Genomic DNA, 16,191 nt, shown 5'->3' on the forward strand with positions numbered 1-16,191 from the left:
CATGTAAAGAGCATTTATATGATGGCAGATTTTTAAATTACTTTTACTTCTGTCACGACCACTCTCAGGATTTAGTATGATAATGAATATGTATATGTGTTTGGTCTTAGCGGAATAGACCTGCTACGCTGCTGCTTTGATAATTGCGACATACTCGCAGTAGCAGGTCACATGCTCTATTCACAGACATACCATCTGAGAATATAATATGCTGCTGCGACAAAAAATTTAGCTGCAAACCATAGCAGATCTAAACACAAGTGAAGCTGATGTAGAGGAGGGTCTCCAAAAATGAGCTACAGCTTAACAGCGTAGAATGACGGGGATGAGGAGCAAGCTTATTAGCTGCCGAGGCGACAGCAACCAATCTCCTGCACCATGTAGTTGATAACGCATAAACAGATTAGGTGACCTACAGTATCATGGTGACCGTGCATAGAGTTTCATGGCAGCACTGCTACATGAACTTACCGAACTTCCGGTTAGGGTGCACGCTGGCGCTTTTAGCTGCCGCTACCCACGGACAATATTTTTAAAAAACTTTTTAAAGAACTTCTGTCTGGACTACACAGTTGACAGTACATCTACTGTATAACGCATAGCACTTTATGCTAAACCTCTGCACTTTCCACTGCACCGGTCTGCTTTTGGTGCTTATCGTGACTTTGTGACAGTCTGTCACAGCAGCTGTCAATCAACTCAAACCCGGAGAAGAGACGAAACGACAATGAAAGCTCCTGACCTGCTTGTTCGGGTCATAACACTCTGGATCTTCCTCGCTGCTGTATATCGCCCTGCGGAGCTACTACTTTAGTATTCGGCAGAGGAACTTCTTCAACTCCGCTCCCACTTCTCGGAGACTCCGTCAACGCTGCGCTTTCATCCGGACATCGCGGTCCGGCCACGTCGGAGATATATTCACCGAGGATCACGACGGTCCTACAACATTGACAACTTATCCCAAATACGGTCTTTCTGGTCGTCTAACCCTCGCCAGGCATCAAGGTCAGTACGATCCATTGACCGTAATGTACTCACATACCCAGCAAACTCCGCTTCCAACGAAGCATGCAAAAACAATCTATCTTTTGGACTACTCAACATTCGCTCGTTATCTAATAAAAGTCATCTGCTGCAAGACGTACTGTCTGACCATAAGTTTGATTTCCTCTGTCTTACTGAAACTTGGCAAAGACATGATGATTTCTTTTATTTTAACCAAGCTGTTTTACCAGGATACAAATACATTTGTAAACGCCGCATTACTGGACGGGGAGGGGGCGTGGCGATACTCTATAAGGAGAAATGGAAGGTATCTCAAGTAACTGTTTCTGAATACCCCTCTTTTGAGTCAGTCATCATTAAAATTAATGGGGCAGTTCCGACTATTCTTGCTACAATATACCGTCCTCCTAAAAGCAGATCAACCTTTTTAACTGAACTTTCTGAGTTTTTAACTGAGCTGTGCTCCTTGTCTCCTAATGTTATTATGCTGGGTGATTTTAATATTCATATTGATGCTGGCAACAATATTAATACAATCGACTTTTTATCTTGTTTGGACAGCTTTGGAATGCAGCAATTTGCTAATTTCCCTACACACACTAAAGGCCATACCCTTGATCTCATCTGTTGCTCTGGAATAATCCCTAACAAATGTACTGTTTCTGATCTTCTTATATCCGACTATTTCTTAGTGTCTTTTTGTGCTCAGCTTGCAGTTTTTAAATTGCAGTCACCCCGGACAATCAAATTTAGAAACGTTAAGAACATTGATTTATTACATTTTTCAGATGTACTTAATAGTTTTGCATACAATGTGGACTCATCTTCTGCTGATGCTCTGGTGTCTATTTACAATAATGGACTATCTGAAATTTTGGACACTTTTGCACCTTTACAAACCCGGACTGTCTCTTTTTCTGTTTCTGCTCCTTGGTTTACTTCTGATCTGCATCAACTCAAAACTAAAGGTCGCAGGTTGGAACGGTTGTATAAGAAGTCTGGGTTAACTGTCCACAAAGAAATGTTTACAGAACATGCTCATCATTATAAGGAAGCATTACTTAAAGCAAAATCTGACTATTATGCTAACAGAATAGAATCTAGTCAGGGTAACTCTAGATTACTCTTCTCTGTAGTTAAAAAATCATTAAGTTTTCCTGACACATCACTTTCTTCTTCAACTGAGTTATGTAACAGCTTCCTGTCTTTTTTTGAAACAAAAATTAAGGACATTCATCATCAATTACATACAAATATTTCAGCCCCTGACTTCAGCCAAAATGTTTCTGAAATCATCACACATTTCTCTTTTGATACTTTTACCTTACCATCTACCACTGAAATAGTTGGTCATATACAGAAATCTAAAACTACCAACTGCCTGCTTGATCCACTTCCTACATGCTTAGTTAAGACCTGTCTTCCATCATTGTCCAAACTGATTACTAACATTATTCACAAATCACTGGATTCTGGATCTGTCCCATCTTTACTTAAAACTGCTGTAATCACCCCAGTACTAAAAAAACCTGGAGCTGATTCATCCAATTTGGCCAACTATAGACCAATTTCCAATTTGCCATTTATCTAAAAAATACTGGAAAAATGTGTTGCGTCTCAACTCCATATATACCTTGCTAATAACAATTTGTTTGAGCTCTTCCAGTCTGGTTTTCGTCCCAACCACAGCACTGAGACTGCTCTTGTCAGGAACACTAACGATCTACTATTGGCAGCAGACTCTGGTTTACTGTCAATTCTTATTCTCCTGGACTTGAGTGCAGCCTTTGACACGGTTTCGCACAAGGTTCTTTTGAATAGGCTTGCCTCACTAGGGATCTCTGGCACCCTTCTTTTATGGTTGAAGTCATATCTTGAAGATCGTACTCAGTTTGTTCAAATTAAAGATTTTAAGTCAAGACCGCAGATTGTCACTACTGGTGTCCCACAGGGTTCTGTACTGGGTCCACTCCTGTTTATCATATATCTACTGCCTCTTGGTCACATTTTCAGAAAATACAACATACAATTTCACTGTTATGCTGACGACACTCAACTCTACCTGTCCACCAAGCCCTCCTGTTCTTTTCCTCCTCCTGCTTTGAGCAGATGTTTAGCTGAAATAAAAATCTGGCTTTCAGCTAACTTTTTAAAATTAAACAGCGACAAAACTGAAGCCCTTCTCATCGGCACTAAAAGTGTTTTGGATAAAGCTGATAAATTCACTATAAACATTGATAACAGTACAATTTTTCCCTCCATGCAGGTAAAGAGTTTGGGTGTCATCTTGGATAGCACACTCTCATTTGAAGGTCACATTAATAATATTACACGTACTGCATATTTTCACCTGCGTAATATCACTCGTCTCCGCCCTTCTCTCACAACTAATAACACAGCAATTCTCATCCACGCATTAGTTACTTCACGTCTTGACTACTGTAATGCACTTCTTTCTGGACTTCCTTCCAAACTTCTTCATAAACTCCAACTGGTTCAGAACCATGCAGCTCGTGTCATCTCTAGGACCCCATCTCACGAGCACGTCACACCACTCCTCTATCAGCTTCATTGGCTTCCAGTAAAATATCGAATTGATTTTAAAATATTACTTCTAACTTTCAAGGCACTTCATAATCTCGCTCCTCAATATCTCACTGAACTTCTCCATATCTACACCCCTTCTCGTACCCTTAGGTCAGCTAACAACTTCACTCTGGCACCACCTCGCACTCGACTGAGCACAATGGGAGACAGATCTTTTAGCTCTATGGCTCCTAGGCTATGGAACTCACTTCCAGTAGATCTTAGGAGCAGTGATAGTCTTCACAATTTTAAATCACGTCTAAAGACCCATCTTTTTAAGCAGGCTTTTACTTAACAATTTTTTATCATGTTTTTATTATGTTCTTTTTCGCTATTGCGTTTTAACTTGTTTGGTCATTGATTGTTTTTAGTAATGTTTAAGTTGTTTAGCATGTCTGATGATGCTTACTGTAAGGCGACCTTGGGTGTCCAGAAAGGCGCCATTTATAAATAAAATGAATTATTATTATTATTAGAAATTGTACAAATGACTTCTCTACACTGAAAATTCATTCATTCATTTACTTTTCAGCAGACTGATCCGCCAACGTATCCAGCACATGCTTAACGCAGTGGATGCCCTTCCAACTGCAACCCATCACTGGGAAACACCCATACACTCTCATTCAAACACATACACTACGGCCAATTTAGCTTACCCAATTTACCTATAGTGCATGTCTTTGGACTTGTGTGGGAAACCGGAGCACCCGGAGGAAACCCACACCAACAAACTCCACACAGAAATGCCAACTGACCCAGCCGAGGCTCAAACCAGCGAATTTCTTGCTGTGAAGAGATCGTGCTACTCACTGCGCCACCATGAAGCCCTTCTACACTGAATAATTTAAACAGAAAACACTCACACCACAGGCACTGTGAGACACCACCATGTGTTGCTGAATGGGTTTCTCCTCCACAGGGGTTGTGAACGGTGTACATAGCTGAAAGAGATGACCACTGGGGAAAAAAAAAGAGCAAACAAAAGCAGAAATAACATCACTACAACTTCATCATGTTTTTTACAATAATTCAAATCCATTCAAATCCAGATAAATCAAATAGTAAAAAGAGGATCATGGTTTACCAATACAAAACCCAAATCACAAAATACCCAGTGTAATTTTTAAATACGGGGTTCATACACATTTTTACTACTAAAATTTTCCATGACTTTTTCAGGACTTTCAAGTAAATTTTCATGACCTGATATTTCATGTAATGTCTACGTATACATAGTAAATAACAAGAAAAACAATGCATGTTTAAAGTTATTACAGCATACTATAAAACATACAACAATTTATTTAGTTTAAATTAATCTTTATTAATCTTGTGTGTGTGTGTGTGTGTGTGTGTGTGTGTAAAATTTATTTAGATAATGCTTACTCAGCACTAATAATGTGAGAGCATAAGTTTGGCCATGGACAGAAAGGAAGACCACTAACCCATATTTAAGTCTACAGATATTTGTTAAACTAATATCCATGATTTTTTAAAAACTTTTCCAGGTTTTTCAGGATCGTATGAACTCTGAAAATAGCATTTAAATTTAATTAAATAAAATGTTGTTTAAATAAAAAAAAAAAAAAAACTTGTTTTTAGAGTGAATAATTGACTATGATTGAATGAAATACTATAATGCACTAGGATTTAATACTATAAACTAATAAAATAAAAAATTAACTTATTATTAGTGCTAAATTTAATTTAGCTAAAAACAGTCATATTTAATATTAATAAGTAGTATTGAAACTGGTCTCATTCACTTCCATTTATATTTAGCATTAAAAAACTCCTTGCTGTGTTGGGTGATGATGTAAATGTTATTTTTTTGTTATATTACTTTTTATTTTTATGTAGAGCCATAAACACACACGTTTGTATATTATATCATAACATATTTATTTTTATTTAATGCCATGCCAGCAACAACAACTTTTTTTATGGCATTAAAGGGCACCTATTTTACCCCTTTTTCAAGATTTAAGATACGACTTTTGTGTTTCAGCTCAAATGACTCATCAGATTATTTATTATACCTTTCAGAATATTGGAATTTTCTGCTCTGAACACAGTGTAGCTGTTTTTGTGGTCTATAGCCTGATTTATACTTCTGCGTCAGGTGACCGACGTAACCCACGGTGCAGGCAACGCGCGTGGCTGTGCATTTATACTTCTGCGCGCTGTCTCTGCCAGTCTGCATTAACACTTCCGAAACGCTAGTTGGCAGTGAGGTGTAAATGTTCCTCTGTGTCAAGTTTCTTCGCTACTTTTTTGCATTTCCTGAACACTTCCGGGATGTACAAGTGGCTCAAACTCGCTCATTTTGAGGCAGGAACCGGCGGACGTGCAATAACTTTAACTATGAGGTAAACACAAAACAAAACTTTCCATCTGGAGCTCCTTCACTGGACTCCACACTTGTAAACAATCGCTCGCGCGGCGTCGCGCCATTCGCGCGCCTCTCGGTCCCGCCCAGACTCGTCAGCGCTACCAAGCCGACCAATCACAGAGCTTACGCTACGCGTCGTTGCGACGTGTAGTTACATTTTTTGAGAGGTGCACGTCAGTGACGGCGATGGCCACGGCGAAGGGCTATGCGTCAGCGCCGTAGCATACGCCGGTGTTTGACGCAGAAGTATAAATCAGGCTTATGTCTTTAATGCTAGTTCTCCCTGCCCACCGTTCCTACGTGCCTGTCAGAGTGTGCCTCAATCTCCAGCTGTGTCAGATAAACAGAAAAGTGACAGACATGAAGGAAGCAGATCTCACGTAACGTTTGTGAGAAATACTACAGTAAGAACTTTTCCAATAATTATTTCATAAATTTGTTGTCGAGTTAATTCAAGCCTTTCTGCAATGATGAGTCACAAACAATGACGTTACAAAGTTTATGCACGCACACACAGCAGACACACACACATACACAGACAAAGTGGAAAATGTGATATGTGTATGGATATCCATTATGTTAATGTACAAAATAAACCTGATTTAACATCCATAAACCGAGATTAAAGCGTATTCATTAATAATAGAACTGACACACGGCTGTGGTGATAAAGACTGTAAAATCGCTGTAATTCATTACAAATTTGCAACAGACTTAAAATGTTTTAAACTGGTCTTGATCACAATTGATGATGATTGATGATCACAGCGAGTTGAACATCTTTTAATCCTGGTTGCTATGCGCACGTCCTGTCTTGTAAATAGGATTATACATGTTACTGCGGAGGCATGTTCATACGAGTTGTCAACCAATTTATTGGGCAGGGAAACCTCTCTCTTACATCAAGTTGCAGTCAGCCACAAAATGAGTGGAATTATTTTTCTTTTGCAAATTGTTTTTCTTTTAAAAAGCATGTCATTATACTCATTGTATTCTTACATTCTACATAATACAATATATATTTCCAATAAACATTCTTATAAAAAAAACAAAAACAAATGAATGCATAAATTAGATAAGATGTTTTGTTTGTGGAGCAAGTAGTTTAAGCAGTGTTTGCTGCTGTTTGATTTTCCTAGATTTCCCTCTATAAGCAAATGTACTAAAAGTCCTAAAACAGAACAGATTTAAAGGTTCAGGACACCCCGGAGAACTTTTTTTTTTAATATTAACAGATGTGTGTGTGTTGAGCATCAGTTAAGACAATGTTAGCACCTGTCAGCTTTAATTGTGGGGGAAACGGGATAATTTTGAGCTTTTGTCAGCTAATTTCAGCTTCCGGGTTTAAAATGATTTTTGGGGCGGGATCAAAATCGGCGACGTAGCTCAGAACTGCAAGTGCAATGATGACGCGTCGGTTTCTCATTATTATTCATAGCGGAGTTTTCTTATCCTATGAGAAGAGCCGGCTGCTTAATTATTCATGAGACCTGCCAGACCTGCCAGTGTCAAGCCCGAGCTGAGAGACACGGAAACCACGGCACAGTATTTAGCCGTTCATGTAGGCTCATATGCGTTTGTTTCCATGATCCACGGGGTTTGTTGCATGTTTTCCCCCGCGATCTTGTCAGGGCCGATCATACAGCAAAGCTGTGTGTGTGCTGCTAGCATTTTTGTCGGGAGAGCAGCACGAGAATTAGAGAATGGCGGACGCCGTCTTTTATCAGGAGTTCATTCACATTCAGACACATCGCCATGCTGCTGTGTTCGCCTAAATCCTCCAGATTACCAGCAGGGCTAACGGTTAAAATAGACCGGTCAGGAGACCTGCTGCACTGAGTCTGCTGGATACGGGGATTGAGGGAGAAGTCCTCATTTATAGTGTTTACATGAACACACGTCTTTATAATGATATAAATTGTGGTTTTCTGTTTATGAAATTACGAATAACAAATGTAGCAGGGCATAAATTCACTGTTCATTTGTTTGCATTTTAACTTTGTAAACTATAAACTCATGCGTCTCCTCACGGTTTGTGTCTTATTTTGTGAGCTAACTGACTACAACAGTTGTTCGCTCACCTTCTCCCCTGCTGGCTACGCCCACTCCTGCCCAATGCTCGCGGAGCTCTGCCCATTAATCATGCATCTTTTGAAAAAATTCTGAAGTAGACTTAAACCGAAAGTGGGGGTGTCATGGTCCTTTAAGCTAACTAATGCTTTGCAGAATAAAGAGCACAGCAATGGAAGTGTATTCTATTTTTTAATAAAGTCACCTGTATGCAAGGCCAGAAAACCTGCCATGATCTTCTGAATCAAAAGCAGCCCATTGGACAATTCACCAAACCACTCTGGGGCACCCTGGGAGCTGTGCGGAACACATTAATCATTGATCACCACTTATAATAAATTCATAAACTTGAAACTGACATTCAAGAGTATTTGTGCAAGTGCTTGTATACCTAGATGTGAGTATGTGCGAGCAGTTGATAGTGCTGTTGTCGGTTTTCGTGAAGTTTGCTGCTCTAGAACAAACTTCCTGTAGCGAAAAGCCGAAGCCGACTAAGTAGGCCAACACCGTCAGACCAAACTTCAACAGGAACCAGCCCAGGAAGTAGTGCTGGGTCTGTGGGAGGCAGTCAAAAATAACACAACATCACATGTTAAGCTTGTTTCAATAATTTAAATCGGGAGCATTGTTGGTCTCAGGACTGACCTTGCGTGGTATAGAGTCCAAATTCTTTCCAGTGGCAACTGTCATGACCGAACTGTCAGGAGGTTTTCCCAGCAAGGACACGCTGTGAATGCCAAAATAGTTCTTAATATATGCTCAGATATGACATAGTGACCTAGTTCTACTAAAACACACAACATTTCTTGTCTGTTACCTGAGCAGAGGGTAACAGAAGCAGGAAAGCCACAGTATGTCTGTGATGTTCATGGGAGGAGGCAGCTGAATAAGGCAAGCCAGAAACTGCGAAACCAAGATGTCGAGAGTTGAACTTTGAGTAATAATTCAGTGTGATTTACTTATTTATTCAGGTTTGAATGCCATATCAGCAGCATGTTTCTGTGGTGTGAAAAAGTGTTTGACCCTTTACTGATTTCTAGTATTTGTACATGTTTGTTACACTTTAATGTTTCAGATCATCAAACTAATTTAAGCAGTAGTCAAAAATGACACACAGTTTTTGAAATAAAGCTTTTTATTATCAAGGGGAAAGCAAAATCCAAAACTACATGGCCCTGTATGAAAGATTGTATCAAAACTGCATGATGTGTTTTTTCTTGTGTTGTCTTTCACTAATAATTCAATTTGTTTGATGATCTGAAACATTAAAGTGTGGCAAACATGGAAAAAAAAATAAGAAATCAGTAAGGAGTAAGAATGCATATTCATGGCAACAGTGGTAATAAACATTCAATATATCATTAATAATCAAAACTGTTTCATAATAATCTTGCATTGTGCAAAAAACAAATTACAAATAACAATGCTGATAAAAAGTCATATAAAATCTTTCAATTTGGATAATAATAATTATACAAAAATCCCTCCAGAAGACAGTTGTAAACATTTCCCTTCAAATATTTCCTGAATAAAAACATTAACTCATATCGATTAAACATAGACATTCTTTAAAAATATGTTTTATAGTCAAAATATTCTTACAAGAGTTACAAATAGGTTTCTCTTCCATTTTGAATAAATATTGCAAGCGTGTAAGTCTCGAGAAGCCAATTCTGCATCATGTATGTACAAGCTGGTCATGCCTATTTTTCAACTGGTAATAATTTCTTTGATTTACTAATGGATTGATTTGAATTGTTTTGGATTCACCTGAATGATGACCAGTGTCAGCTGACACTGCAGGAGGAAGAGGAAGCACTTGCGAATGCCATAGGTGGTGTGTCTCGCCTGAAGAAAAATCAGAAAAATCACAGTAACATAAAAACAGTAGTTGTACCGAGTATTATTTATCTTATCTATAAAATTACCAAATAAATTTTATTTTTGTAAATGCTTACTTACACCCCAACCCTAAACCCAACCGTCACAGTACTGTAAAAATATTAATGATTGTTATACAGTATCATAAGAAAATGCTGCTATATTAATGTGCATATCGCACTCCTGCCGGCCGCATATCCAATCAAGACTTTACTCGAGATTCAGCCCAACAAAACATATATGTTTGAAACACTATCGTTGTTGTGCAGTCGCTTTTAGCTACTTGTGGTTTTTACCCCCACCTACTGGACATTTAAAGTACTGTACTATGAGTTTGGGTTACTTTCGGTTTCTCTCAGCGTGCGCCCCTATATATGTAAGTGCTTTATTTTAACCAAAGCTCTATTTTTGAAAATATTCAAGGGTAATTTGATTATAATTAGTTTTTTACCACTTGTATTGTACAAACACATCTCCATGGCTTATATGTTATGCTGGGGGTGTAAATATGATAATTTTGCTAATATTCGATTCAAATGGTCTCATTTAATAGTTTTCCTGGAATGCATATTAAGACTTGTCTGAAAAATGTGCATTAGTAAAATTTGACTGCTGACTGAATTGAACATGTTAAAGTAAAATTGAATCTATATACACTCTTTCCCCCTCTTTGTCGTAGTTTTACAAAAAAAGAATAAGATTGAGAAGAACAATTGCCAGTAAAGTCAATAAAGTTACAGAATCTGTTAATCTTTGCTTACTTCATACAGCATAAACATTGTGTGCATGATTGGACATTTTGTGCTGTCACAGTACTTTTGCGCATGCGGATCAGTTTACGACCATGATCTGTTCACATTGCAAATCTAAATTGGCCACATTTATGACAGCAGTGTGAACAGCAATGCAAAAAAATCATGAGGAGAACATGCAAACTCCACACAGAAATGGCAACTGACCCAGCTGAGGCTCGAACCAGCGACCTTCTTGCTGTAAGGCGATTGGGCTACCCAGTGCGCCACCTTGACACCCAACTTCAATAACAAACAGGTATATAAAATGCAGCGCTTCCCATCTCCATCTGCCGCAATAACTTCTGGGACTTCTAGAACGAGTACTGTGCTCAAGTATTAAGAATGCATTCTGGATCTTTCATGTATCCTCCATTCTTGTGTTCTTGAGTATTAAAACTGAACTTTGACGGTTGATGATAACTTTACAGGAGAACACAAACACATGAGATTCCTTAGGAACGCACATTGAGAAACAGCCATAATCTCCACTTACCTGCTCTATGAGTTTGACCATGCTGACACTCTCGCCCTGATGGAAAGACACCGAGCAGGCGAGACTGTTGAGACTAGCGCTGAGGCCCAGTGGAGAAAGCTCATCGCATTCTTCATTCAGCCCACAGACCGCAGCATACCCAAATGTCTCCCATGAGCAGCGGGACGGGTACAAAGGATCAAGAGAGATACTATAACACAGAGAGAAAGGTTTACCGAAACACTGTGATCACTTACTATTCAACTTAGCAGTTGTTTTGTTATTACCAAAAACTCATAGCAGTCTTTTTAGCTTCTTGAAACTAGTCAGTCTTTATATTGCAGCTTTGTGATTGATAACATGTTATATTTATTGTCTGTATTACCCACCTAATGTCGCTCTGCAGGAAAAGGCAGCTGTTGCGGAAGTTTGCGGAGCTCCCCAAACAGCACGTCACCTCTCTGTTCTCCTGCATGATCTTCATCATTTCACACATTGCTGTGAAACGCAAACACAAGAGGCTCACCGCAAGCTTTTAAAGAACTAGTTCACCAAAAATGAATTCTTTTATTAATTATTCACCCTCATGTTGTATTAATCTCTTGAATTTGTTTTTAGATATTTTAGGTGGGATCTGAGATCTTCCTCATCATTTATAGACAGCAACAATACATTAAAAAACAGAAAAGGAAGCAAAAACATTGTCAAAAAATTCCAATTTTTTTGGTTTCTTGCCTTAACTCTTCGAAAGTTAAGAACAAATTTTAGTGAAGAAGAATGACTTTTGGTCTGCTCTGGCACATTTTTCAAAGGTGCCACAATATCGAATCACGAGCAAAAATTTTGAACAGAACTTATTTAACACCAGTTCGTCTCAATAAGATATTTTCTAATGTTTCTCAATGTTGTTTTAAGTGCAAATCCAATGTTGGTACTATGAGGTTGAAAATGTAAAATGATTAAGACATACTGGAAATAAATGCACAAATTAGTTCATAAGATTACTGGCAAGTCTTTTGCCCTATCTCCAGTTATTTATCTTCTGAATTTTAAAACTGGTCTACAGCTTAGTCATGGATAGGGCCAGACGGAATCTGCGGATGTTTTTTGCTATTTCTGCAGAGAATTTAGGTAAAAATCTGTGGATTTCTGCTAAATTATTTTGGGAGTATCATAACTAAAACATTATTATGTGAAATAAAATATAATATCTTTTTAACTTTTATTTAATGTTTAAAATGCAAATCCAATTAGATTCAATTTATTTGGTAAGCAAAGTAAGTCTCTCATATACTATATCTACTAAAATATTACTGTACAAACTGCATTGTACATAAATCAGATGAACATTTTTCATATTAGTCAATAATATTACTGTAATTAATTAAAAAAACTGATTAAACTTAAATTTACTCAAGTAAATTAGCAGAATTAATGATGGGCTAAAATTTGCGAAAACCTGCTGAATTCTGTGCGCGCAGATTCCTTGTGGGCCTAGTCATGGACTAGAATTTGTGTTACACCTCTGTAATTATGAGCAAGAAAATGTATTTTTTTGTTGTGGTCTTCTCCTAACATTCCTTTAGTCAGTATGTGGTAAAAACGTAAGACTTGCATCAGAAATCTTAGTATTTCTGGAATATCTGGAATCCTCTATGGGAGTTTCTGGAGAATATATATTGAAAGACTAGTTATTTCTCATTTGACCCTTCATAAAAGACTTGAATTACTAGCCAATGGACGATTGTATAATAGATGGCTGTATTATTGTATTTGATGAAATGATGAGACACGTATACTACTGTTTTGTCATTGCAAATCTTAATAAAGGTATTAAAAAGTGTTCTTGGAGCTTTGTATAATCACATTTAAACCACTGATGCTCCATGGAAAGTTTTTACAATGTTATGGACTTTTTTCATCCTAGGACCAAAATGAAGGATGAAGGGAGCTCTCAGACTTCAATATCTTATTTTGTTTAAAAGATGAACACAGGTCTGAGGAGATTGGAAGAATGGGAGGGTGAGAAGTAATAATATAATTTCATAATAATTTTTTGGTGACTAATCTTTTAACATGCATGGACAAAGGGCGCACTCACACTATGCAACCCAAACCGTGCCCAGGCCCGTTAGCTGGATCGTTTGAGAAGTGTGAGTGCTTTAAATCAGGCTCAGGCATTGTTCAGTTGGCTGGCCATAGCCCGGTTGGAAGAGGTGTGCCAGAGTGCGATTCACTTAGGCCCGAAACTAAAGACGAGACGTGAATTTTAAGAGACTGTTTCATATGGATTTATTAATCAATCTTACTGTTCAAACAACGCAAACTGTCGTGGATAATTAAAAACGCAAACCACTCACTGCATGGCCTGCACCTTTAGCAAACCTTATAATTCCTGCAGCATGAGGACTTTGATTGTTTATGAGCATCTAATGTGGCTGATCTGTTTGGTGAAATATTTGACTGTGTGTCACTGCATCCCAAACCATTAAAACAATATAACTAAAGGAATCTCCATTTTGTTGAGTGAGAGCGATTCTTAAACTGAACAGCGCATCATCGATGACGTAAGCGTGCTCAGGCTCAAATGCAATGTGAGTGCAGGCTGATGGGGGAGATGGGAAGGGGGAAAAGCGTGCTTCGGCCCGGTTCAAGGCAACTGTACATAGTGTGAGTGCGCCCCTAAAAGCCACAAAATTCTCATTTCTTTTTTAAAGCTGGTTTTGAGGCATACTCACTTTCAGGGGTGCAGTCTGTGAACAGCGGCACCAGTAGAGGCACATTGTCTATGTTCTTCAAATGAGGACGAACCTGATGGATGCCACGAGGCAGTTTTGCCTACAAAACAACACAGAGACATAAGCCCAAATCAGTCATCTGACAACTGCTGAACAAATATCATCGTATGCATTTTTAAACACCACAGTTAACAATGCTTCATAAATGCCAGACAAATGTCTTCCCCATTAGTATCAAAATATACAGTTTAATTGCATTCCTTCCACCCCTGAGTCACAGTCTGTGCAAAGCCACCACAGTCTGTGCAAAACACCATTTCAGAAGTGCTTGTGTGGTGTATGTGGCTTACTCTATTGCAGTCTTCTAAGAAACTGGGCACATCGCTGTCAGTAGGTTGAAAACTGGCAAGATCTGATTGGTCCTCTGGCAGTAGTGGGCCTTCTGCATCATCACGAGAATCTAAAACACAGAAAGGATAATTCGGTCAAATATATTATGGGACAAAAAGCTGTTTAAAATAGTTTTAAAATGAATGTTTACGATTTGTTGTGAGTGTCGCTGTGGACTAAATCTGCTACACATGTTATTGCAGTATGAATAAGCATATATAAATCCTGTAGCACAGTGGTTCTCAAACTGTGCTAAACGTACCACTAGTGGTATGCAGGCTTCCTTCAGGTGGTACGCTGAAGAATCGCTTAATAATGAAAGAATAAAATGAACACACTTTTAACCCTTTGATCTATACGATAACACTGATGTGATCAGACAGCATTGGCAGTTCCCTGAAGCGTACGTTCACACAAGCGTGCTTAGAATGTTTACTATAGTACATCGCATCATCAGATTTTAAAAATCAATCTGCTTGGCGCAGAGCCAGAGCACTTGTGTAGCAGATACACACATGCTAGAGAAGCGTTTTTGCAGACCAGTCCTGTTGTGTTGGCATTTTAGTTAGTGCAAACTCAGGAATTTCCTCATAATGCATCATTGGTAAAATAATTATTACAAATGTGTCTAAATGTGTGCTGATAGTTTTGTAAAATAATGCGTGTTTTCGATATATAAACTTATTTGTTTTGTAAAGCAGAGGCTTTCGGTTTAGTTTGTTACTTCAGATTTAAGCTAATTAATTTGGATGCGACTTAAATGGCGCGAGACACAGAACATAGACTCAAGCAACTTTGCCATGTTTGAAGCTTAGAGGTAGAATATAACTTAAGTTAGTCACTGTATGCGCAGGCAGAGGGACCGCGAACTGTACCCGAGTCTGCTTGAAAACAATGGTTGGTGCATGGTTAATGCAAACATCCTCATTCACAGTAAATCAGGGAAACACCGCACGTATGAGTAGGTCAAGCACTGTATGTATGCATTTACTCACTCGCTTTTCTGACAAACATAGGCCTACTGTAAGTGACGAGCAGTATGCAGCTCTAAGTTCTAATTAAAATATGTAATTCCAAATCATAATAAAATTCATGTTTTTTTATTTTTTTCATTTTTTATTTTGAGTTTTCAGATGAAAATACATATATATATCTTACATATTCTCTCCTACAGAAAGAGACTTACAGATCTTGTATATGCTTTGTATTTTCTTCTCTTTAACAACAAGTATAACTATGAACAGTAAAACATTGGGAGCTACAAGTCCTTTAAAAGTTTTCTTTAAAGAAGAAAAGATACTTATTTATACAATGTTACATTTAGGTTACAATTTAAGAAAACTTCGGGCATATTGGTGAAATATACTCAGTCCATTTACTCCAAATTAGAAAAAAGTATTCTGTTTGTGTTCTTAATGAAAACGATAGTTTTTCCATGACATATATAGTGTGCACTGTATCAATCCATTCTTCAACTGTAGGTGACTCTAATTTTAACCATTTTTTTGTGATTACTTTTTTACTAGCTGCCAAAAGAATAAATAGCAGTTTCTTGTCTTTATTAATCCATCCATCCAAATTTATATTACCTAAATATAAAGATTCGCAGGTAAAGGCAATCTCTACTTCAAAAATGGAATCTAGATGTATTTTAATCTCTTTCCAATATGGGGCTAATTTCTGACAATTCCAAAAAAACATGACAATGATTAGCTATTTTTTCCCCACACATTCTCCAGCAGCTAGTACCCTTTCCTCTATGTATTTTCTGTGATGGTGTGATAAAAAACCTTAAGACATTCTTCCAACAGAATTCTCTCCACATGGCAGAGCTGGTACATTTCCATTGGGTTATAAAAT

General features: G+C 38.0%; 1 protein-coding gene and 1 long non-coding RNA gene across 4 annotated transcripts in view; one reads left to right on the top strand and one right to left on the bottom strand.

Annotated features, from left to right (window-relative positions):
- Positions 1-16,191, bottom strand: part of tmem94 (transmembrane protein 94) — a 61,648-nt gene that overhangs the window by 11,851 nt on the left and 33,606 nt on the right. For 2 of the 3 annotated variants that reach the window (XM_021480382.3, XM_021480381.3), the window contains 10 exons: positions 14,292-14,401; positions 13,942-14,041; positions 11,593-11,701; positions 11,225-11,414; positions 9,827-9,904; positions 8,874-8,959; positions 8,702-8,783; positions 8,448-8,611; positions 8,262-8,353; positions 4,458-4,551 (listed from right to left, as the gene is read on the bottom strand). In XM_021480382.3, the coding sequence (XP_021336057.1) occupies positions 4,458-4,551; positions 8,262-8,353; positions 8,448-8,611; positions 8,702-8,783; positions 8,874-8,959; positions 9,827-9,904; positions 11,225-11,414; positions 11,593-11,701; positions 13,942-14,041; positions 14,292-14,401 (1,105 nt within the window). The remainder of the gene's footprint in view (positions 1-4,457; positions 4,552-8,261; positions 8,354-8,447; positions 8,612-8,701; positions 8,784-8,873; positions 8,960-9,826; positions 9,905-11,224; positions 11,415-11,592; positions 11,702-13,941; positions 14,042-14,291; positions 14,402-16,191) is intronic. The other variant, XM_073918667.1, reaches the window with a different exon arrangement.
- Positions 4,939-10,391, top strand: LOC141376843 (uncharacterized). The gene is made up of 3 exons (XR_012388101.1): positions 4,939-5,685; positions 6,244-7,179; positions 8,195-10,391. It is a non-coding gene; the product is annotated as an uncharacterized lncRNA (long non-coding RNA).

Source organism: Danio rerio, chromosome 12 (assembly GCF_049306965.1).
Source record: "Danio rerio strain Tuebingen ecotype United States chromosome 12, GRCz12tu, whole genome shotgun sequence".
Classification (NCBI taxonomy): Eukaryota; Metazoa; Chordata; class Actinopteri; order Cypriniformes; family Danionidae; genus Danio; species Danio rerio.